Source organism: Clavelina lepadiformis, chromosome 5, assembly GCF_947623445.1.
Source record: "Clavelina lepadiformis chromosome 5, kaClaLepa1.1, whole genome shotgun sequence".
NCBI classification, from domain to species: Eukaryota; Metazoa; Chordata; class Ascidiacea; order Aplousobranchia; family Clavelinidae; genus Clavelina; species Clavelina lepadiformis.
Genome location: NC_135244.1, coordinates 20,449,272 through 20,474,225, shown reverse-complemented (window position 1 = coordinate 20,474,225; position 24,954 = coordinate 20,449,272). Strand labels below are relative to the sequence as shown.

Genomic DNA, 24,954 nt, shown 5'->3' with positions numbered 1-24,954 from the left:
TTGTTAACCAGCTTATTTATGGAAATATTTTCTTCCAATAGCATAGTGGTAGATTAGATACAATTTTTATTTATTCGTTTGCTGAAATATCTTACACAAGACATCACAAAATGTAAAGGAATTTTAGTGAAAAGCTTCAGCTTTAAAAATTGCAGATTCAACCTGCTTATAGGGTTATTTGTTCCCGCTAGATGGCGGGCCCGCGCTATACGCTTGAACTCATAATAGAAACAAGAAAAGGCACCTTTACGACAACAAACAAAGACAAAATACATGCGCAAACACGTTTTTGTGCAAGGTAGTAGAAAGCGTATTCAAATTGCTCGTGACCAACACGACTGAAATACGGGTTATGTACAACTACGTTCGGTTAATACGAAACTGGATTGCGTGTAGGGTAGCAGGCGGTTGTACGACGGTGACAAAGACACTTATTTACAAACTATTCACTCGATTGCGGGAATTCATCATCGCCCTTTCAGCCTAGTCTCTCGAACCCCTTGTGCGTCACAACGGCCAGCGTATCGCTGTGGGGGATTTCCCTCATGGTCTTCCGTTCTGTCCCTGCACCCCTACAAGTCTTAATCACGGAAGCAGCGCGACTCCTTCATCCTGAAGAGATCTCCGTGCTTCTACGTTCCGTTCACCATGGCAACGACTGGAGACGGGTCACCCAAGGAAGTGATTTTTCCCGAAAAACATACTTTTCCGTTTCCGCCAGTTTTCAGACTCATACTACCGCCGTTCGCGAGTCCGTTGACTATGACGTCATTGCTTTGTTGAGTGTCCGCGCCGGGTGGGGGTGGGGGCGGAGGTGGCAGCTGCATCGACGACAGGTCGCTGTCGCTCGATGACGACTTCTTGCTCGACAGGGTCTTGCTTGAATTTCTTGATAGGCTGGAAGTCGCTATTGTGTTGTGGATGCTGCCGTTTGAAACTCCGTTAACTGCGCAAAATAAGTTTCTGAGATTGAATGCTTGCATGGTGCTGTCTTATTTTGAACATTTAACGCTTAATTATGAAGTTTCAAGAGCAAGATCCGCGCTCTGGGAAGGAATAACCCAGACTTTCTTCTTTCTAACATCCTCCTAAATCTTTAAGCTTACCTTGATGTTCTGGGATTTCGTGGGGTCCGGGTGAGGTGAGCCACCAGGATACTTTATTGCTCAAGATGTTCTGGATGTCCATCTGCGCTAGTTGCTCGAAGTCCGGCATGAAAGAATTCGGCGAAAGCATCTCTTCCATCGAAGATATCGATGATCCGTTTCGATATTCTGCAAGTTACAAAAATCGTGTGAATCCTTTCTCACCAACGTCAACCTTTACACGGTTTGAAGTGAGTATAGTAGATTTCCACTCAGAACCATTAAAGGTTTACAAGTGGCTGAAAACCAAACGCTTTTAAAACGTCTCAAAAACGATGTAAAATGATAAAATGACTGTAGCACGCTGACCGGTTTCTCTCATGCACGAAGCTTGTGTATGAGACATTCCCTGTTGAACTTATCCTACCTGGGAGCTCAAACATCTTTACCGACCAGCTGTAATCTTCGGACAGCACCATCTTCCCGTTTGAAGTGAGAGCGAGACACCACGGGAAGTGAAGACTATCCGCGCCTGTTACGTAACAATAGAGGTTTAATAACCTGCAGTAACTTCGGTGTACGAGCGGGAATGGGTTAGTTGCGTCACCTGTGGCGATATGACGTAGGAAGCATCCGTCTTGGGTGAATAAGTCGACCCGGTGGTTCCAACAATCCGCCACCAGTATGTTGTCGTGCTCGTCTGCGCAGATGCCCCGGGGACCCTGGAACTGACCGTTCTCCGGACCTTCAGAGCCGAAACTGAGGAGAAACTCGCCCTGCACGGTCACGTGATCGAATTTAAGAAATCGCGGACGACGTTGTGTGATAAGTTGATCGTTTTATCCAATCACACAACACAAGAGCGGGAGATGGGCGAAACGCCACTTGATAAACTTGTTATTCTAACTCATGGTGTAGCTTTTCAGTATGAGGTGATTTAAGATAAATTCTTGAGACAAGCTACCTGCGCCGAAAACTTCTTTATGCTGCAGTCACCACCATCCGATACAATGATGTTGTTGAGAGAATCGCACGCCACATATCGCGGCTCAATCAACTTGCTTTCTCCCTTGCCTTGAGCTCCGAACTGGGTTATCAACTTGCCCGTGTTCCTGGAAATCAAAGCGATCTTGGTCTTACCGGGAGTCGAATCGCTTTGTTATCGTCAATAAATCGATAATCGTTAAGTGTCGTCGATAGTATGCTTACGTATGAACCGAGACGCAATGTTTTCCGACGTCAGCGACCACCAAATGGTTGTCGGCGTTTACGGCGATGCTGCTGCAATTCCCGAAGAATCCCTTTCCGAACCCCAGCACACCTTTCCCCTCGTGGGTCCAGATGTGGACTTGATCCTCGCAGCATACGGCGATGTCGTCATTGTTTAAAATAGCGATTCCTGCCGGCTTGCACATTCGCTTGTTAACCTGCGAGGTGTTGGAAAGTTGTTAGTAAAGTTCTCTTCGATATCAGTCAGTAGCTTCAGTTGCCAGTCAGTGTAAACCTCTTTCTAATGTATCGTTGTTGTCTTGTTCATGAACCTGCTTATTTATCTCGATTTACAGTAGTTGGCTAATTGAAGCACTCTTTCTCTGCTGGTATATCATTAAGAATCGGTGGTAATTATCTCTCAGAGAAAATCGCAGAAATCTGATGCCATAATACCGCCGGTTTTACCGCGGCCTCGTTTCGCCTTGATCATGCATTAGATCGGGCACTCTGCCACCCATAAACGGTTGTAATTGCGCTTCTGTTTTATGCCGCTTTAGGTTTACGCAAATCATCTTGCAGGTCTATTTAAGACTGCCGCAGTAAAGCTTGTCAAAATAACTTGACATTTTGTTTGAAAGAAAATCTTCAAGTTGAACTTTCAACTTGACCGCGATTGTTCACAAAGCATGACCTCCTAACCGCTGTAAGGAAGCTTTTTGTTTTGCAGTAAAACTGACTTAATTACCTTCATTTACCACGATTTCTTTTTTCGCGATCACGTATATATCAATTTTCCCAAGCCCTACTCGACAGAAGGGTAACTTGACATTTACATTAGCGCTGAAGCCTTCAACCGCGTCAGCCCCAGCCATTGACGCCGGAGATCGTGTTTGGTAAATATTCTACTCGGCTCTTATCCCTTCCCTAAGCTTGTGCTATCGGTATTCTATTGCCGTTGTATACATCATGTGCTTTTGGCATTGACTTAATCTTAATTGACTGTAGTGATCGACATAATTACCTCAGTGACGAAAGAATCCTTGAAATTTCCTTGGGGGTCGAAGATTTGGATTTTGGCACCGTCAAAATCGGCGGTTATTATTTCATTGACGGAATTCACTGCCAAGTTTGGCGTCGATTCGAATTCACCATCTCCGATGCCTTGCTTGCCCAACTGAACAGAAAACAGAGCTGATAAGTAATACTTAAGTTCACTCGTAAATAACTTAATGAAAACGGAAGAGCGGATAAACTATTCGTTTCGGCGGTCAGATAAGCCGTTTTTACATCGTCCACAGATTGCATGATTGATAGTGATAAGCAACTCTCTTATCAGCATACAGACGCGCCCAATTCCGCTATGCAATTGTGAAAAGATGGAAGCCAAAGCCTTGTCTACCGGGATCGTGTTTTTACATCGCTAAAACCTTCAAACGTTTCCCATCAAGAAACGCTTTATGTTGGCATGTCAGTTTGCTTTCACGGTCTATCAGGCTTCATGCTGATCACACTACGATATGGGTTATCGCCCCCGGCGTCGTTTTATTTGGAATTGAACTGGGACCGCGAAATTAATCCGCGCCGATCGTCCGGGGTTAATTGGGGGGTCGCATGGGTCCTACCTGCACGAGGAGTCTCGTTTCCGCGGTTGATTCGGCGCGTTGTGTGATCGCTCTTTGTCCGTTCCTTCTCTCAATAGCCCCGGATTCCGTCGCACAGAACGAATCGAGTTGCCGCAGAACCTGAACACAAAGAAGAAAACCTTCACCTTTCAGATCGAGTTAAATCGATACTTCTATTATGACGTATCGCGCAACCTACTTGCTTGACTGGTCATACCCGGACTTAGTTCAAGAAGCGATTTTCTTTCGTATTAAGAAGCTTTGTTTGCCAGATAGCCAGATATTGCGTATCGCATGTTTTTACAAGCTTATGTCCACTTGATACTTGCCTTATTTGTATTCTCGTCGAATGCCGCTTCCTGCCTGTTGAGTCGCCCGAGATTATCCCGGATAACCCGAACACTCGCGTCCGGGTTCGTGTCGAACAGTATGACGTCGGTTTGTTCTGTTTTGTGGTACTTCATCGCCGGATGTGTCTCGAGCAGCTGATGAAGAATCTGCGTCATCTGGTTGTTCAGTCCGAGAACTTCCTTTGGTGTTCCGTACTCGAGCACCTGGGAAAAGGGGGTTATACTTACGGTTGTGCCCAGGCTTACCAGCGAACTGGTTGTAAGTCAAACGCACTGGTAAATGTACTTGTACTGGTAATAAGTCAAGTTTTAACGATTGTTAGTGTTCAACTTTGGAAAGTAAAATTGAACATAACAAATTTGCAGAAGTCAAGTTTTGGTTGAAATTTGAAATTGGTTTTTGAGAACTTTCGATTTTTCTTGAGATCTGTCTATCACAACTGTGGAAGTTTTCTCACCTTTCTAGAGAACTCTGTGCACGACACAAGAGAGCTGAGTTGCATTTCAACCGAGTCTTCGTCTGCGTTGATGTGTTTGACCTCACTTGCGTGCATGTTGTGTAGTTCATCGACCAACTCTTGTTTGCGCTGCCAGAGAGAAAATTTACTTTTAGAACTCTTAGATGAAGCTGTTAATGGATCACTACTCAATATGAAAAGTCATCTTTTTGCAATTATATCTTTTGGTGGTTTGTTACAGGGACTGGCGGTATTAATAGGCGCAAAGTAGTTGTTAAATTTGTGTTTGTAAAGTTTCCTTTATCGTTGCAATCGTATGTTGTACGATGTAGAATCGTAGACAATAACTGCTTGTTTCACGACGTTTTTTTCACGCGGTTCCAAGATACACTTGCGGCATTGAGTGATCGACATTAAGACGAGGTATAGCAACTGGAGGCAACGATAAAATTACTTTAAAAAATTTATTAATTAGCGATTGCCGGCCTGATTATCGATAATTACCCGTCAGAGGAAGTAACAATTAGTTTCAAGCACAGGCAGCGAACGTGATAAGGAATTCAGCTTGTCAATGATACGCAGGTATATTTAGAACGGTACACACCCGTAAACTACAATTACTTAATACTTACGCCGTTGAAGCAATGATCACGGGATTTATTTTGCTTCCTGAAAAATATGGAACATTTCGAGTGTTTTGGTGTGAGAAACGCCTCGCGCCAGTTCTCGTTAAATATTACGCTAACTCTCCGTGTTTGGCGGCAACAAATTTCATCAACAGTTGAACCGTAGTAACTCATCGTGGTATTCGCTTCGACCTGGGATGGAGGTATGCGCCCGGAAGGCCCCAGGCGACTATACGAGATATGTTTTTCAGCCGAACGCGGTCCGCTGTAAACCTTTCACTTATAGCAATCCTTTTTGTTTATCTTGGTTTTCTTGAGAGGCGTTTTCCTTTTAATATAGACTTCGTTGTATTATTTAATGCGCTTGACAAACCCGCACATTACTCCGCACGTACCAACCACTTTCATAATACTGTTGTTGGTTCGACGCCAGCTCCCATGTGTGGTTTGCAAAACGTTGTGTGTTTAAGCTCGACTGACGTCGCATACTTCTCATAACTTTCCGTAATTAACTTAAACAGTCTTAAATAACTCTTGAAGAACATTTTATCCGTCATTAAACATTCCTTATCATTTTGCTTGAGCATAAGTGGAGTTAGGTGTTTGGTTTAAGAGCAGTTATTTCTCCTTATCTCCCCCACTCACTCTGTGGATCGCGTTGATGAAGATTTCACAAGTCTTTTCAATCTCCGCTTCTGCTTGATCCCGCTCCTTTTTCTTGGTGATTTTTATTTCCTTAAGCGTGCTCTGTAGAGTCCGGAGCACGCCCGTCTTCTCCTTGGCAGTCTTGAGGAGGTTCTCGATCTAGACAAGAAGAAACATTGACATCCATCATCAACATCCTACTCTCACTCATTCACTTCTTCTTCATAGAATTGTTGCATTTTTAATGAGAAATATCTGATACGTTTTTTGAGTTCCTTTTAAGCTGCTACACATCTCACCGCACTAGGCACCTGCTAGTTAATGTAGCTCGAACCGTAATTAGGACATTAGGTTTTCTCAGAAAAGGCGAAACTTGCATATGTTACGTGCGGCGCTAAGACTTGAATAATGCGATTAGTTAAGTTTATTTCAAAGTTTATGATATTGGAGGGAAAATTTTGCTGCTAAATATACACCGTTTGGGAGAAAGTGAAAATTATTTTGTCAACATTTGTGAAGTTTTCTGGCGTTTTCTTTCTTTGATGTTTGAAAGCTTCCGTTTTGCATCTTTCATCGGCGGTTATTTTTATTCACGTAACGTGTTTTAGAAAGTTCTCACAAAAGAATCAAAACATTGTTCCTTGCTTACCTGACGTCCCTGATTGAGCACCTCTTCCTTGAGCGAGCATCTTCTGTGCCTAGCGTGCCCACATTCAACGCACTCATGGCAGATCGGGCACTGACATGACTGGCAATATATTTTGGCCGCTTCGCCGTCATGGATCTAAGAACGCAAAGTGACATGTTACAATTTAAACGTTAAAACTCGATTAACTTAATGCACAAGTAATCGCAACGAAACCCAAAGTAGTGTTTTGAGTTCTGCGGAATCTAAAAGCTTTTTAAATTCGTTTTCCTGCAGGTTACCAATATAGAGTTATTAATCTGTCGTTTCCAGGCAGCATTGATTAAAGTGAACTATTGCCCACTACTACAGTAGTCTCTTATTGAAAGACAAAGCTTTTGATTTTGTTTACGGTACACCAATGCAGCTTATAGTATAATCTTAACGGAATTTGGTCTGCTTTATTTCATACAAATCGGCGCCTTAAAAAATGTTGAAGAAGTACGCGCCGCTCAAGGGTCGTGAATTAGCTGCAGATCTTGAATACAGCGGAACGGCTTATGTGTCATCCACTTGCATCTAATAGATATGCTATAGCCAAGTTTACTCGTTCAAGAGGTGATTGGAGCACTTAACACAATTGCACCTGTATGAATCACAGGAATGATTGTCGAACAAATCACCCAGTATTTTTAAACCTAATATTTTTAAAACCTTTTTGTACCCAAAATTTTGGTTTACATGTAATCTTCCTCTATAATCGCCGATCTGCCGCACTTTATCACGAACAAAAGCAGAAGATAATGGACTTCATTTGTTTTCGGCGAAGATCGGATTTTATTTCTATATGACTCACCCGAGATGTAAGCAAACTGCAGATAAGCAATTACGATGCTTGTCGATTTTCGCAGCTTATTGTAACTAAATATTTCCTATAACAACTTTTAGAGATTGCGTCCAAGTACTGTCATTAACAATACGCCCCATTCTTCCGTGATTATTTATTAAGCGCTGGGTGTATGCATTTTTAGATAAATTGATGCTTTGGTTATAAAACTTGGGCTTGACCGGGGTGTGTTTGGCGTTTACGTGTTGTCATTCACTGCGTTTAATTTGCATTCGTTCCTTTGCTAATCAGTTGTCATATGTACACTTTCTGGCTTACTTTGATCCGTATTTCTGAAAGTTCTTGTTAATAGGATTTCTATGTTCAGTCACGTAAACGACTTAAGAAAAATCCAGTCCACTCACCATGCAGTAAATCTTTGCCCTACTCTTCAACTCTTGGTTGTGCATTCCTGACTCGAACTCAGTGAGCGAGACGATTTTGTGTCGGCGTGTAAGCTTGGTCCTGATATGCCAGATCGAGCATTCGGAGCAGAGAAAGTCTGTGCAGTCGAGGCAGCGTGAGATCGCTGCTTTCCTGTTGTCGTGGTCGCAGGTGTCACACATGAGGGAGGTCCCATCCTTATCCTCGCTTCGGATCTCTTTGACGGTCTTTAGCATGTCCGACATACTCGAAATGAAGAAATTATCCTTCAGGCCGTTGATGCCCTCAACCGTTAGCGGTTGCTCGCTGCGGCAAGTGGGACAGACGACCACTTTGTTGTTGGGCGGGTTGTATTCCTCCAGACATTTTAGGCAGAACGTGTGTTGGCAGTTCAGGCTCTTTGGCCGGGTGTAGGTCTCGAAACAGATCTGACAGGTGAGAAATTCGTCGTTTATCTTCGTCAGAAGATCGATCGAGCTCGCCATCACGTGACCGGAAAACCTAATAAAAAGACAAAAACATCTTCTCAATAAACAATCTCAACAGCGTGTGAGTTACCTCGAAACGCAATTAAACTGCTGTCAGGGTTTTATAGAGCTCACATTTTGTGCGGTTGGTAATCGTATCTCAGCCTCTCGCATTCTTCGGTTCATGCAAGAACGCGATCGCCCTTTAAAATACCAGACTTCAGTCGCGTGACATTTACTCAAACGCTTATCCATTTAGCTCTAAACAAGGACCTAAGCTAAGACGCAGCGGATCGGAAAAGGCTCGGATGGTTGCCTTGGCCTTGTCACGCTCGTCTTTACTGTTTCTCTTGCGACTTTTCTTGTCGTCTTAAGTCCTGGTTTTGTTATGTTGTGTTTGCTTGTTATCTGTAATTCTATGAGTGGAACTATCTCCGTTTCATATTTTACGGTTATTGTTGTTTTTTTATATCGCGCATCAGAAGAAAGCCTTGAAATCTTTTTTGAAAGAAGATCGTGTAATTTTTGTCTGTTGAAACCCGAGAAACATGCATTTTATCAAAATATATCGTCTTTGGTGTTCGGCGGTTCCCAATGTGTGTGGTCCCCACCGAAATCTTTACAAATCGGGCCAGCTGCATATTGCCAGGCCTATGTAGTTGTTGGGGCATCGTTAACTCACAACCCGGCAATTTTGGCGCAGCGCGTTTATGTCAGGGCGCCACTTAAAATTTCATTTTCAGTCTCAAGGTTAGCTGGCGCTTCCGATATGGCTGATTGAGACCTTTGTTGCTAAAATAGCTGCCAAATTTTAATGGCCCATTCTCACCGATAATTTCATATGTGCTGTCAATTAACTTCACATATTTTGACGCGTAAATCCCCAGCTGGTTTGGAGATCGCGTCACAAAGGTTTGATTTTGGTTCTTTTCAGCTGTTTTGGAATAAACTCTAAATTTTAAACCTTTTTTCAAAATTTTTTTCAAAATTTCAAACGCACTGTGTGTGCAAAAATCAGTGACGGTCGGATACATCCGAGGGATTGAACGAAGCGCCGAAAACGTTTTCGTGAGACGATTTTTGTTGCCTCGATCACGCACAGAACATCGCGCAATTGCGAGTGAAGCGTTCATGTATGTGAGACTATCTCGAACGCTGAAACCTCACGTAGTAAAAATAATACCTTTGCGAGTGAAGTTCAACTCAATTCACTGAGTAGAATTGAATTCACAATGTTCACTGAGTGTCATTAAAGGTCACATTTTAGGCCGATCGGGCTATAAGCGAACCCTAAACGTTTTGTCGTAATTATCGTGACGTCACCTTACCTTATGTTCTCCTTGAAAATGTTATAATCCGGGGCCGACCGTGCTCTGGACCGGGTCGGACTCATTAGTGCAGTTCAAAGTTGAAAGGTCGCACGCATACACAGCAGTTGTTATTCAGTAATACACAACTGCTTTCTACGTTAGACTGTGAGGTTAATAGAAATAATATTGGTGTCATTGGAACACACACAAACACGTAATTTTACAGCGTACTTAAAAGTTAAGAATTGCAACGTAAATAAACTGAAAATCCTCCCACAACTTAAGCAATTTTGCTGAAATTTTTTGCCGTTATCCTACGATCTGCCTTGCAGGCGCCCTAATCTTAAACTGCCTTAACTGAGCTTAAAAATCTTCGTATTTGTTTGCGTTGAAACTGAAAATTCGTGTGAATTCTCACAGAAATAGATATCAAGAAACCTTCTCTGTTGTCCCAGCTGGACCAAGTTGTGCAATTATTTTCCTTATCTCTCCAGTAGAGCGACTGTTTTTCGCAGAACTTGGCAATTCTCGATTTTTCAACTTTCACTGTCGCCTTTTTTCTTTCGACCGCTCGACTCTGATTGGTGCTGTACGACAAAGGTCGCTTTCATCTTTAAGTCGCAATTTTCTCACTCGCAACCGTTCTACAAATTTTAGCGAAAAGCACTCGTCACGCTGCGTCAAAGCACACGTCACACTAGATATTATGAGAAAACATTATAGTATTATAACGTCACCAGGAGCTGGGATTGTTTTCTGTTGACCAAGTTTTGCTGCTTTCAACTGCTTGCAGTCTTAAATTACACGGAGCTGCTAGCGAGCTCAATAAATCGTTATCTATGAATAATAGCCTGTTAACATTGTTGTTACTATTAGTAATACTTAAGTTAAAATGAACAGGTTAAGAATGTTTATTTTATGAAAGCAGCTTCATTTCCGAACGAATTTAAACGCAGATCGAAAGATTGATAACTTCTTGATTGATTGACCGTGACCGTTATGTAATTACTGCGTGTTTATGACGTAAACAAAACACCATTATGTTAGTATAAAAAGAAGCTGTTTAAGACTTCCTGCAGTCTTTCTCAAAACTTGTCCTGCAATTCGTGAAGATTTCTGTGGCGCCATAATACTGACTATATCCTTGACATTTTTGGACTATCACTTCGAAGAGGTGTTCAAATTTAAGTTGAAACCTGCTACTATCGCAACAGTGTTTGCCGAACCACGCCAAACCTAATGTGCTCTGATAACGCCAGGTCTGGTTTGCCATTAAACGCCTCATTTTCGCTGACGTCACAACAGTGTTACGTTCTCTGGTGTTAAATCGCTAGTAAAACCTTAAATAAACGTTCGTCAGAACTATTCGCAGCGGTTTTACTGCGACCGCCCTGACGCAATAAATCAGCTTTTGATTTCTGGTCCACTTTCTGACGCTTCTCTACCTATCTAGGCCAAGATGGAATTAACAAAAATGTCTGGAGCGCAATGCTGTGCTGAGTTTAAAATTTTTCTTTCCTTCTTTACCCTTGTTTCAATCGATGAATTCCACCTTCGTATTTAAAAAAATGCTTTTTTTTCAAAATTAGGAAAAGTATTTTAGTCGTAGTGGGACAACTTTTAAGTTAAAGTAAATTTTCGGCGAATCGTCTGAAGTGAGGCAGCGAGTGTTTTTGAAGTTCGCTTTGATTGCTTCGCATTAAGTGTACCTTCTTCACGCTTGGCTACGGCCGGTCAGCACTGGGCTAAACCGGTTTTATGAAGACCCTGTCAATCCTGGCAACTCCCAGAGAAAAGCTAACAGGTTGCGATTCTCGGTTTCAGATTTGCGAATTGTTGTAATTAGAGAATTTTTCAGCGCAATTCAATACTTTTTTTACCTTTTTTTGAAATGCTTGAAGTCGGCTAACCGTTATTACATGGGCTTTAGTTCGACGAGCGAAACACTTGTCAATGTTAACCACCAATATACATGACTATCTTCGGCATTTGCAGACGTTGCATGTTTACGGAAGATTTCTTGAACTCGTATTATATGTATATGTCAGATATAATCCGCTTTACTTGGTACATTCTCTGGGTTTTGACCTCGTCATAACACTCTTGCCGCGATGTGGAAACTTCTTGTGTTTTCATTCATTCACATTTCGCCAAATATCTGTGGCTTCGCGTAGGTGCAAACACCGCGAGTTTGTCTTAAACTTGGCTGCAATTTTAGTCTCCAAATCCGGCTGAATTCATCTCTTGCTCGATCTCGCCAACTGCATTATATGCTGCCGCGTCTGAAGAGGGTTTCTATTGCAGTCTAAGTTAGAAGTATACGCTCAAACAATCACGTCCAAATTCAGGTTCGCGTAAATGGGTCAATGCCACCCGAATACGGTTTGAGCTATAAAGGCGCATTCTCTCGGAATGCTATTAAATTCAAAAATTTATCTCGAGGCGGATTAGGCTCACTGGCGTTCCGGTATTGCAGCAGCCCTCAGAAGAACTGACCCACTCAACGCCTTCATATTTCTACTCGATATCGCAATCGCTCAGTATTGGGCGTGCAAATGCGATCATTCTTGTCAAACCAAGCGTTTGAAAACAGCCTAGTTCTTGTCGCCGTGTTCAGTGCCGAATTCTTCGGGTCCAAGTCTGACTAATTTCGGCCGCAAAGGAATTCTTTCTCCGTTCATGCAGATCAAGTGTTTCGGAAATACGATTTGTCGATGTGACCTACTCAGCCATTGTCTTGTCTAAACAGCTCCTAATCGCTCTGAACAGCTAAGATCGGAAGAGCAATTTACCAGACACCGACTCGGAACTTGTCTTTAATTTTCCTTTGGCTACCACGTGACCTATGGCGTAATAACTGACCCACGCGATAAGTTTCAAGTGGGTCACGATAGGCCCAGTTTTGTTTTTCAAGTTGTATGGAAGCTCTCATGACTAAACGTAACAGGAGAACTGATAATTGAGTTTTCATGGGAAACTGCATGGTTCCATACAAATCCTGTCTCTGCACCTAGATGGATATTAGTGTAACAATTAACTGATCCGCTTTGTTGTTACATCTAAGCGTTTGCACTAAACGACGTTACTTCCAAAATGCCTTCGTTTGCGTTTTTGACAGCATTTGTACCGTTGATAGAATCCTTATTTGAGAATATTTACGAATAAGTTACTGTCGGATAGTCGCTTTTTAAGCACGACTACAGCGCTATCTACTTTATAACTATCTGGAGAGGTGTTTGAAAAACGCTTTCATCACAAATCGCTTGGACTTTGTTTAACTCGGACGTCCGGTTTCGCAAAATTCTTTTCGTCTACGCACCAAAGCTTCCGGGTTCAACGCTTAACTAGTTGAGGTGTCCATACACTAAAGCGTTCTCCTTCCAAATAAGAAGCTGTAAGATCCGAGATCCTGGCCAGGTGCTGTCCCTGTCCGCACGACTGATTTCGAATGGACGAACATCCGGTCTCTGCTAATTTCATCCCCATAGTTTGTTCTGTTATCGTTGCACCCGCGCTCTCGTTCAACAGCGGTTTATTAAATTTTTCGGACAATGGCCAGGGTTGGTTTGTTTGTTTGGTTTTAGCTAAACCAGTTCAAGGCTCGCGTGTTTACTCAAGTGGGTATTTACGAAGTGTTTAGCTAGGCTAGTTAATTAACAGCGTCAATTGAATTAGGGTCTAATTCGAGTTTCATTGTTCAATGTTTCTTGCATCGTTATTCACCTATTGTTACGTCACTGGAGATAGGAATGGCACGATAACTGATGATTGTTGCAGGGTTGCCATATAAGGTACGAGGCGAGCAACAAAAAAATGTCAATTTTTATCCTCACTAGGTTAAGCCTTTACCTGTTGCGTTCCTTTCTAAAATTAACCTTTCATGCCCCAGGGCATTAGTGGGAAAATCGCTTCTACGTCGATTCAAACCTCGTTCCTTGCAACTTAACCACATCTATCGCTATAAGATATCGTCGTCGTCGTGTTTCTTATTAATGCACGTCGTTTTCGATCATTTGCTTATCGACGTTGTTCTAAATTGCTTTTGTTGTCCGATAACCTTACTATATACTATTTACTGGCCTCGGTATGGTCTGCTACGAAATGCAACATCAGGTCTAGTGCAGTATTGTTCAGTTATAATGCGGTGGTATACGCATGTCTTTCATGCCGAGAGGATGTAGAAATATAGCTTCATGCAAATAGACCTGGATGAATTTGTTTTCCACACAACAAGTCCCAAAACACGCGTCATACGCTTGTCCCGGTGGCCTAAGATATTGGAAACAAACTGTGGGACTAGTTACGCTAATTCCAGCATGACGTTTTATGTTAGGCGTTTGAAAGATATAGTGTGGTGTTACGGCGGCACCACAATCACAGTCAATCAGTGCTGACATTCGATGCATGTTATTGCTTGTTTAACGGCGTGTTAAGTCTAATCCAGGTTTTGTAAATACCAGAAACTGTTGGCTGTGAAACAGGCCGGTCATAAATCAAGATTTGCCAAGCCGTCTATAAATCTCAATATTTTATGCTCTTTTCACGTTTATTCACAGCTGGTGGTCCTGCGTGGAATGGTTAGATTTGTATTCGACTATTTACTGTTGTTGTCTTTTGCGATTTAGGAGATATATGACTAAATCTTTTAATTCTTTTCTCTAACGTGTCGATAATGTAATTTCTAAAATCAACCCGCAGTGGACAGCAAGCAAGGTATCGGTTTGCGCCATCTAGCCGCATGGGCCTACTTGTTGAAGTGGACAAACGGTGGCGCAGTTTTAACTAAATTGAATGACGTTGCGAACAGAAATTATTGAAAGAGTTCTGCCCACTCTGCTTTAAAGTAAAACGCGAAACAAGTTAGTTTTAAGATAAAGCAATAAGACGTACAATAATCAAATATTAACATCGACGCACGTTTCACCTTAAAACTCGCACAGTCGCTAGAAAGAGATCAGTAAGAGTAATTTTTTTCTTCCGCCCGTTCGTCACCTATGTCATGGCTCCTCAGGTTTTGCTTCTCACAAATGACAAAAGTGATATGTGATGTCACAAAAGTCATTGGGCGCAAATGGTAGCACCCATTTTCAAAGAACAACTGCAGTGCATTGTGACGTTGAGCCACGCATCGATGAGTAAACTTTTACAATGACGTAATCGTTTGTATTCGGTTACAAAGGTTCTTCTTAAAAAGCGGATTGTTTTAACTAATATTCCGTCATATCACAAATAGGAGGTTGCTCCGTTATCGGCTTTTGAGATCTGGCCAGCACCTGTGAAAACGATGCGTGCCCAAAATATATCGCCTGGCCCGTTACTGAGTGAAGTTTTGGGCTTTCTTGTCTGCACGATTCTTGCATTTCGTCAGCGATAGCGTCGACTCAGAGGTCACACGAAATCCGTTTTGCTCTAGAGTCTAGAGTCTCGGTTGCAAGAATTTTCCAAAAAAATTCTCACTTGTTTATTGCGTTAAGAAACCACCTTCAGACGACTAAACTCCGATCATATTTTAATAACATTTTCTTTTCGCTTATTTGAACGCGCACTGAGATTGTGGTTGCTACTTGGAAACAGTTTTGCCCAACCCAGATTTAAAAGTTCGAAGAAAGGTTGTGATTGATGTCAAACACGCGATTTAGATAAACCTTGGATCAAAAAACATGTATTATTTTTTGTATAGAACCAAAAACGTTTAAAGTTTTAATGGTTATAACTGATTTTGACTGATGTTTGCTAATGCAGTGTTGTAATGTAACAATAACGGCATCTTTGTATCGCTAGCAATTAAAAACAAACAGAGTTACAGATTCTAGTTTTAGGTAATGAGGAACCAAAAAGAAATATGTTTCTTTTTGATTCCTTGACTTGATTTTGATTTGTTCTTTTTTTTCTACGTTCAATAGATTAGAGAAATTTTCGGTTCCTGCGTAGAGTCAAATCGTAAAAGACTTTATCAATATACTCACTTCTCGTCCTCTTCCTCGTCCAATACACACAGGTTCGGATTAACAATGCTAGACATAATGCCCAACTATTGCATCACAATCACTTATTCTTATCAATACCTGTCGCGAAAAGATGCTTTTAACGTTTCAAATGAATTCGGCGAAAGTCCGTTTTATATACTTATATAAATGCAATTCACTTTCACCGCTTCAAACATATCTGCGACGTTCATTTGATTAAAGTGGCTTGGTCGTGCCTTGTTGCCAGTTCTGACAAAACTTCCTACATTTCAATGCATCCCATGGCTGCAGCACCGCTATGCCTGTAAGCCGTTAAGTTACCACTGCACCGTCGTCAGCGCATTTCTCATCATCTCCGAATATTATTGGAGTTAAAACAGATGATGTAATCGGAGTTACGCTTCTTAGGGTGAGCTTGACGCTACAGCACAATGCTCCAACTGTCTGCTCATTTAGCTAGACTTGCTTTGTTTATCTTCAATTAGAGACTTGTATGATTTCGTTCGCAAACCAACCCCTTGGGCGTCTGACTTGCGACTGCTTGTTTTATTTGCGTTCGCTCCGAGATTAATTGGTAACGCATCATGCCCGTCCTTGCTCGCTTTGAACTTCTTCTATCTGAGGGATTGTTTTAAGCTCTTTTCTGCTGCGTTGAACCGTCTGCGCGCATCTCAAAGCGAGTTCTAAGCACTTGGCGTATAAACCAATGTCTGCGATAAACATGACTGCAACGTATCTCGCTGCATTTGAATCTTCAAAGTACCACTTAACGTCTTCTCTGGGCTTGTGGTGTAACTTTCCTTCCCTTATCACGTTACGTTAAAATGTCGATCGACTTGGTTTTGTCCTAACCACACGATTGCAGTCAAATATTTGATATGAAAATCTTCATTCTCGTTACAAGGGGATTTGCGCGGACTTAATAAGGTTACAGGACTCCGTGATTGCGATCTCATCTTGCCCTGACAAGCACTGCTCGTAGTCTTCCTGCAAAGTCTACCTACACCGTTTTTTCTATTTACTTCTTGTTCTTTGACCACATTCCGCCGCGTCATCTGCCTTACAAGCCGGTAAATATAACTCATTACGTCATGCGGTTTTGCTTCACTGCGCATCCGAGGTCGCTCCAGGTTGATGTTTTGAATATTCGGATGGAAACGCTACGCTTGAGTGATTTTAAGGAAATCGTAGGATTATTGCCATCGCACAAAGTCGTATATTTGCACGAAATTGATAGCGATTGTTGGCCGAAATTAAAAAAAAAATTGTTAAAGCTCGCCCGTTGTTTCTATTTTCCGGTAGAAAGTTAGACGTTATGTAATGCAGGAGCATGAGCAAGTTGAACACGACAGGAAACCGCCGACGACCGTGCGCTATTGTTCGGCAACAAAGTCATGCCTGTTATTAGGAAGTGAACTTCATTGTGTGGTAAATACATCTTGACAAGTATGTCATTCATAGCCGCCTTACTACCACCGCACACCTTGAGTCATGCATCAATTGTCAAACACGAATTGTCACGTCGTTCGTCAGGTGTTATGAAGGGTATTAAGACAACAAACGCGATTTTTCTTTGATTTTCCTATCGGCCTTTTGTTTACTTTTATACTCGCGGTTATTTGATTGTCGACGTTTTTATAGAAAAACTACCGCAGTAAAACACTTCTTGTTATTTTAGTCATGATTCGTATTCATTAACGCATCTTGATTATGCATTGACATGAACAACTGTTATTAAGTTACCCTTGCAGCAATATTCGTGCATCTCGTTCCGGGGATTTGCCAAGTCCAATTACCGTCGCTACCGGTCGGGCTCTCACTCCGTTTGATAAACTTTTGAGGATTTTTGCGGAACTTTTTGTATGAACAAAATCCGCCTTCAAACGGTCTCCGTCGTCTGCATACAAGTCCTATTATTGGATTACCCGGTTAAATGGGTATCCGGGAGAGAAATGCGTTTCATACAAAAGACTCTTCTGTTAACGATCCCAGCCCGCGATTCTTGGGTCAACATCTTTAACTCTTCAAATATTTCGCCACTATGCCACTATGAGCAAATTAAGGGGATTCCGACAACCGCAAAATCGTTTCTCATGAAAATTTAAACGATTATTTTGGTTTTCGTTACAACTGTATAGCAAAGAGATGAAATAGTGTTACTTACTTACTTTAGAGATACCGACACTATTTCACTACGCGTTAGATTATTCGTTATGACTTAGAGACCGCCATTGTAATATAAATTTCGAACCTTTCCCGCAAAAGAGGATTTCATATTTTCAGATTCATAATTTACATCTGCCGTTAGGTGTCAGTGGATGCACTTTGAGTGAATTTGATCAACTATTACGACCTATATAACCAGTTGCATTCTAATCAGAAAATAGTGCAAGTAACGCTTATTATTTTCAAATGATCTCGGTTCACATATCCATCTCTGACCCATGTTTCTTCAGCTTCATTGTGCACGTTTGACGGCAAGCGGATAAATTGTATAATTCTATGCATCGCTAGGCGGCGTGCATTAGCTGTTTGTAATTCTTATAGAAGTTTCAATGAAATTGCTGGAATTTTTTTTAGTTTTCGTTTGTTGAAAGATTCAGCAAGGTAATTTAACTTAACTAGAAAAATACACACTCGCTAATTGCATTTACTTCGCTAATGTTTCATAAGCTCATTAGGATTTCCACAGCTATACATCGTGACTGAACTTGTTATCGCGGACGTACACATGTGGTTTTTTAGTAATTCTATCAACACAGTTTTGACATTTATCTCACGAAGTAGCACCTTTACGTCAATTACTTAGATATCTCAAGTTTAAATAATTCACCGCTTTTACAAATTGTTCTGCCGACAACATTCCTCCATCTGCATAAAAATGTCCGTATACCTAGGTTACAGCCAAATAATTTTCGCATTAAAATTCCTTTCGCTGTTGGGTTTACCTTTTGAAATATTTACTTGCTTCAAGTTGAGACTTCGGCGAAACGTGTGTATTATTCAACGGACGTCTGGTTGAAAATTTCTGCAGGTGCAAAGCCGTCTTGACATGGTAAACGGCGCACAATGCAATTTCAAAACAGATTGTCAAGAACGACCGAGCAAGCAGACCACTTTTTTTGTGGTCTTGTTGATGCTATGTGCTACGATTTATGTTGATTTTTCGCTCGTGCCACCTGCACTCGGATTAGACCATTTATATGTCCGCAAATGACCTCTGCCCGTTAATCTGGGTCGTCCTTATTGTTATGACTGAATATTTGACATACTGTATAGCGTTTGCTCCGACAATATGGTTTTCACATACATCTGTTTACGATCGAACAAAACACGCTAAACCTTTTATCACCTGTTATTCTTCGATGCCTTTGCTTTTTTCTTCAGGTGTTGATCAGGTATTCCTTGATTTCAGCGTTCTTGGTGCTATGAGTTGCGTTTTACATAAAAATTCTGAAAACAAGGAAGTTGTTCAATTGAGGTTTCATTCACCCGCATGACAAAACATGTTAAAAATCCTCGTCCGAAACATTAGCTTTTGTAAACATTCGGTTGTAAAAAAAACATGGTTTTTAAAAAATTCCTTCCAAAATGGCTTAAGTTGCTGAAGTGCAGCTGGGTAACCTTAACCACGATGCTGGCGGCTTTCATCGCATTAGTGAGATTTGACGTGAATAGATCAAAAAGCGAGCACTTACAAAAGCGGAAGTATAAGAAAAGTTCTGTACCGAGCAATTATTCTCTAGTGTCGTCACGTTCGCACTGTCTCTGTCTATTGAGCTCATACAACTTTGAAACAAACTTAAAAAACTTCCCGGTTTTCCCCGGTTGCATTAACAACGGGCTGCGTAACCTACCCACTGTGAAATACCAACTATTCTGATCGGGTGAAAAATTTTCGTAATTATTTTTTATCTGATGAGGTTCTCAGACAAATGCCTCGATTTGTCGTCACTAACATTCCGACTCGTCATCTATGTATGTCATCACAGAACCAATTAGCCTAGGTCTGCTAGCGGGATTTGTCTCGAATTTGACATCTCGTGTTTGTGGAACCGAAGCAGTACTTGTACAAAAAATTCTTTTACAGCTTTGCTGTCAATTACTATGAGTAAAGTTAGTCGAGTCACGAATATTTCATAATCTTCGTATCACAATTTTAACTGTAACGTTTTTAGAGCACAAAATATTATTAATTGCTCAGATATTCGAGCAATTTCTGTTGATCTAGCCTTTCCATGTCTGTAACCTACCTACTAATCTGTCAGGCATTTGACTGTGGTACTCTGAATTCAAGTGAATGGTTCCAACGGTTTTTACAACTAGCAGCATGTTTGTTACGATATGTTTAAACCGTAGCAGCACGCAGTACGGTGCGTACTTGAATACAAAAATCACGTAGCAAGTTTTATATTCTACACAAACACATATTTTCACGATTATTCCGAACCTGACGTAACAAGTAAATACTTTTGTTTTCGTTCAACAACTTTTCAATTACGCGAATTGTTCTAAGATATGACATCATCGTCGATATTTTAAGCTGGTTTTGCGAACAATACACTACATTGTGTGTCATAATACAGTCGATACAAATAACTACGGTTTGATAAAAATACATCGACCATACGTTACGACGCTGACTTAATCAGTCTTATACACGTGACGTTCTCGCTCCGTATATTGCTTTGAGCGTTTATTTACGTATCCGGATTCATGGCGGTTAGCTTTGAGTTGTTTGATGAACAATGCCTATGTCCAAAGGATTCAATATCCATCTATCAGCGGCTTCATATAGCACTGTACTAACTTGCCAGCTTAGCTACCTATTGTTGAAGTCAAGCAAACTCAAAATCAGTGCCAGTTTGAACTATATTTTAGACCGCCGTTTATTGCGAAGCCTTTCACAGAAATGTCAACAAAAAATCAAATCGGTCTTTTCGGGAAAGTCCAGTCCAGTGCCGTGATAGCGAGGATAGGTTTACCTTATCTAGGGTTGGGCGATTTTTTAACCTGAGGTTACTTTCTACTTAACCCTCTCGCCGCTTTGAACTACGCGCAAACTAAACTTTCTTCTGATACGGCATGTGGAAGAAACTCTTGCACAGTATTTGGTAATTTCGAACAGCAAAATCTTCCGTTTCGTTTTAACTTATTTATTTAAAGTTAAATTTGCTATTGCAGCAGCAGTTAGACACGTAAAGCATTTCAGTGAACTTCAGCAAAAATTTGATTATGTCTGGTATACACCAATGTCCTGTCTGTACCACACACCTAACCATGTAAGTTGTTCTTTTCTTCCTGTGTCGGAATTAACAATGCCGGCCACCTGCAAATCTGAGGTGCTTTTCTCAATTCGACCAGATGTACAGGCAAGTGAGCCAGCCACTTAAAATGACGAAAAACCAAAATTCAACTCAGCAAAGAAATGCATTGGCGCGAGTCTTTGGTCAAATTACAATGTACAAAGTGTTGTGACGTAGGCGAAATCTTGACGAGGTTTCACTGGTGAATTTCTGCCCAATCCTGTAACTTTATACGAAGATTCTCGCAGTTTACACTTGAGCCCGCCTTAAATAACAAACAGTTGTTTAAGATCGGTACAAAATCGTACAGGAAACCACGCTGCCCAAACCATTGTGACGTCGCAATAGAGTATATGTCACATGACTTTGCCGATAGATCTATTCTTGTTTACATATATGCGGACTGCCATAGAAAACTGGCTTTCACGATCGCAGCGTAGCCATAATAATATTTTCCGAGGTATATCTTTGTTAAACTAACTTCGATGTAGTAGTATCAAGATTATGTTCAAATCAACCGCATTCTGTATTTAGTTGAGCTTGATATTGTATTTAAGTTTTTCATTAATTACGTCATGACTCATGACGTTTGCTTTTAACTTGTCTGGCGTTAAATATTAAGCTTACGACTCATAACTACCAGAATGGAAATTTTTCTTGTTCCTTCAAAACAATTAGTTAACTTTAGCGATTTATGATTATTATCAATAAAGAAAACTTCAAAAGCAAGCGTTTGTTATCAGACTAGGCCAGTCTCTTAAAAGTTAAAAAAAATGTAAAAAGTTGATTTATTTTTGCCCACAAGGCCGTAAATCTTTGAATTAGATTTTTCTCGTGTAGAAAAATGCGTTACATATTTTCGTCAAATGTTTTTATTTATAATCGCATCATAATGCCATTTTATGAGACTTAAATCTTGTAGGTGACATAGCACCAACCCAGCGGAACGATTAAGTACGTCTTTGACAACTAGAAAGTTCGTTTTATTGGTCAGAACGAGGGTCAAAAGTTCAAAGCCAGTTCGAGCCACACTGACTAAGATGATTTCACAATTTCTTTTATCAAAATCGCAATAGTCCGTAAACTATACTAACATACTGGTTTGACCAGTATGGCTACACCCTACGCATGCACTTGCTACATGACAAAGTTAAGCAATTGTTGTCAGCGCTTTTACTTAGCTTCAGTATTTTCAAGATGCGTACTGATGGCCGACAGACTATAACACAAAATATATTTTTTGCCATATTCGTCGTAACCTGAAGCCTAAAACGAACCTGCGAGTTTTGAAACAAAGATGTTTTAAGAGAAACATTCATGCCAGGGGCAAGCTAATATGTCTTCTTTTGTTAGACGTTCACTAAACCTCACCTCAACTGCACTGGAATGTTATCTGAAAACAAAAGTACGCCTTGGGGTATTAAAGCGGCGCACTTGTCGTTTTTGCTTAAGACTTACACTTAAACATAGCCGCCTGTATATTACACAACAATGACAGGATTGTTTTAGTAACAAAGGGCCTTAATAAAAGCAACCCGTGTAAAATAGCATCCATAACGCACGACGAATTTCTCCCTAAAACTGTTCTTTGAATCATCAAAGATTTTACTTGAAATGTTCGACGAGTGATTTACCCTTTAAACTCAAGTCGTCAAAGGCGTAACCACCACCGCAAATACTAACCGACATTTGCACTCACAAGATTAGAAACTGTGAGCCACGAGTAGAAAACTGGATACCTGCCGTTATATACGTGGCTAATGAACGTTGGTGCGAATTTAGTCCGGAAGCTTTCCACTTAATCCTCACAAAATCACATAAATCGTGATGACAAATTTCAGCCATGGCTATTTAATCGCGATTACGTTTTACCACAATTTCGCTTGGTGACACTCGGTCGTTTATGGTCAAGGCATCCCAGTGCTCCACCTGCATGTAACTTGAAATTGGTTCGTATGTTTGTGTTTAAGTTTAATTTTCAAAAACGTAGAATGAACCCAGCCAACATCGTCCAGCCATATCTAAGCAATATGGTAGAGTAGTATGAAAAGTAGTAAAATGTAGGATAGTATTCACTAGCATTTTAGTCGCTTTCTCCCTACGCCAGCGGCCCAGTTTGCACGCTTCGTGCACCCAGGAAATTCTCCTGGTCAGGTGCCTTCATGCTTAACCACAAGCATCTACTGTTTTCTAGCAATTAGTAAGTTGTATACTAACTTGATTAATCTTATCTGCTAGCACGAAAATTACACTTATCATTTATTTATCGGTCATTACTTGCCTCACTCTTTGAACTCTGCCGTTGTGGCGAGGTGTTCAGCTGAAAAATTCCCGATTAACGGACCTCTGACATCAGTCACGTTTAAACTTAACACGCCTACTGCCTCTCAATATCCTTAAAGTAACACATTTAGATCAATTTCACGTTTCACAGCGTTCATCGCCAGTTTAGATGCCATGATTAAAATGTTTATTTCTACCAAACATGACAAGCAGTGGGACCATTGCTTCGTTTTGGCCTGATGAAACGCAAGCTTTTGTACAATCTTTGCCTTGCTTCGGGCGAGCTTTAGTTACATTTACAAAGTTATAAATCCCGGTTAAAATAAACAACAATTCGAACCTACGCTGAACTGACTCATTGATTGACTGGAAATCTTTTCCGCAAATTTCTAACTATCAGTCTGTTTAAAACTTAAGCTTTGCTTTAGTTGCTATCGTAAGTTTTTGACAGAACGCGTATCCCTACATCATTTCATGCTGCACAGTTGTCTTGTTACCAACCTGTATTTATAACCGCATGAGGTATTAGGCAATGGCATTTCATGGACTCAAATCAAAGCAAGACTTTTGGATATTTATGCTGGGCACATCATCGTTCCGGTTGGATGATTTCTTTTTTTTAACTCACCCGAGAGAGTATCTAAGTCTGAAGTCTCTCGTTTTTGACGTATATTGTCTGCTGTGAATATTTATTGCTCTGACATCCGGGATACAAATTACCTGTTATAAAAATCATTGTCTGAAATGCTTTGTACATTTAGCTTCCGTTATTTTTGTTCAACGTGAGACAGATGTCTAAAACTTTAATTTATTTCGGCGAGACGTCCAAGTACTAGAACGCGATTTCTTTGTGCACCTTGAAACACTTCCATTGTGTTTCGTAGGTTAAAAGTAGTCACTGTACAATTGCAATGGCTCCTTGTATTTTATTGTCTTGCCAGTTGTCTGAATGCTAAAGACATTGTCTATTGCACGTCTGTACGCTACGAGGTTGTTTTTATCATAAGTTGTTGAGCAAAAAATGCAAGTGGGAAAAGAAATTCTCGGCCGCAGGATTAAAGAAGTAAGCTCTATTGTGGACCACTCGGCCTGCACCGAATCGCTTCTTTGTTCTGGGAACTATTTATCGCGTTACGGTTCGCTGAACACGCGTTGACAAACTGTATTAGACGCAATTACCAGGCCAGGTATCTACGCTGGTATTTAGCTTAGGCAAAAAATGTTGAGAATATGCCGAATGAAAAGTGCAGTCGAGCGTGACCAAAATCTTCTTTTGCAAGTCTGTTGCCGTCAACTACTAAGGTCGCACGAAATTCTGTGCTTAAAGCTAGAATTAAACGGTAAACCTCAGATGTTCTCTCAAATACATGTCCCTTGCCACAGCGTTACTTATAATAACTTTTTCTTGGAATTTGTACAACACAGCCTTTGTTTTACAGCAAATAAAATTGAGGTAATAAACGTTTTAACGGTGCCAATAGTTAAAATACTTCCTCAGTCCTTCACTGAACAGACGTGTGTATTATTTCCATAACGCTTTTCGTTCCGCACATAGTTGACATTTCGCGGACTCAGAAAGGCGTCGCTGTTTTTTCGTCGAGCTAGGGCAGTCGGCGTGAGAGGAATATTTCGATGATTTGAGAGCTCAAATATGCGCCTTGTCGTTCCATCCCCGTAATCATTCCATTGCTGGCATTCTTCGGCCAGGTAATACGCTTATTAATTATTA

At 41.0% G+C, this 24,954-nt stretch overlaps 2 protein-coding genes across 6 annotated transcripts in view; one reads left to right on the top strand and one right to left on the bottom strand.

The window, feature by feature from the left end:
- The window catches only part of LOC143460328 (zinc finger protein 277-like), a 31,912-nt gene that overhangs the window by 3,899 nt on the left and 3,059 nt on the right, over positions 1 to 24,954 (top strand). The gene's annotated exons all lie outside the window — the stretch shown is intronic.
- LOC143460325 (tripartite motif-containing protein 2-like) lies at positions 50 to 23,341 on the bottom strand. 5 transcript variants are annotated; one of them, XM_076957791.1, is made up of 15 exons: positions 23,224 to 23,341; positions 18,989 to 19,089; positions 7,875 to 8,394; positions 6,648 to 6,782; positions 5,999 to 6,157; positions 4,728 to 4,856; positions 4,249 to 4,473; positions 3,920 to 4,039; positions 3,319 to 3,471; positions 2,295 to 2,512; positions 2,050 to 2,197; positions 1,693 to 1,861; positions 1,513 to 1,617; positions 1,107 to 1,274; positions 50 to 946 (listed from the first exon to the last, which is right to left on the bottom strand). In XM_076957791.1, exons 3-15 carry the CDS (start codon positions 8,376 to 8,378, stop codon positions 633 to 635), a joined length of 2,547 nt encoding a protein of 848 aa, XP_076813906.1. In that variant the 5' UTR covers positions 8,379 to 8,394; positions 18,989 to 19,089; positions 23,224 to 23,341; the 3' UTR covers positions 50 to 632. The 5 variants fall into 5 exon arrangements, with proteins under 5 accessions (XP_076813906.1, XP_076813904.1, XP_076813902.1 ...); XM_076957789.1 differs by lacking the exons at positions 18,989 to 19,089; positions 23,224 to 23,341 and adding an exon at positions 15,637 to 15,742; XM_076957787.1 differs by lacking the exons at positions 18,989 to 19,089; positions 23,224 to 23,341 and adding an exon at positions 15,637 to 15,707 and having other exon boundaries at positions 7,875 to 8,415.

Bases quoted from the DNA above. Each gene is read 5' to 3' on its own strand.
- LOC143460325 (XM_076957787.1), bottom strand. From the start codon at position 15,692: ATGTCTAGCATTGTTAATCCGAACCTGTGTGTATTGGACGAGGAAGAG. The intron at 2,198-2,294 runs GTAAGCATACTA...TTTGATTTCCAG, and splicing joins CATTGCGTCTCGGTTCATAC to GAACACGGGCAAGTTGATAA. The intron at 947-1,106 runs GTAAGCTTAAAG...TATTTTGCGCAG, and splicing joins CGAAATCCCAGAACATCAAG to TTAACGGAGTTTCAAACGGC.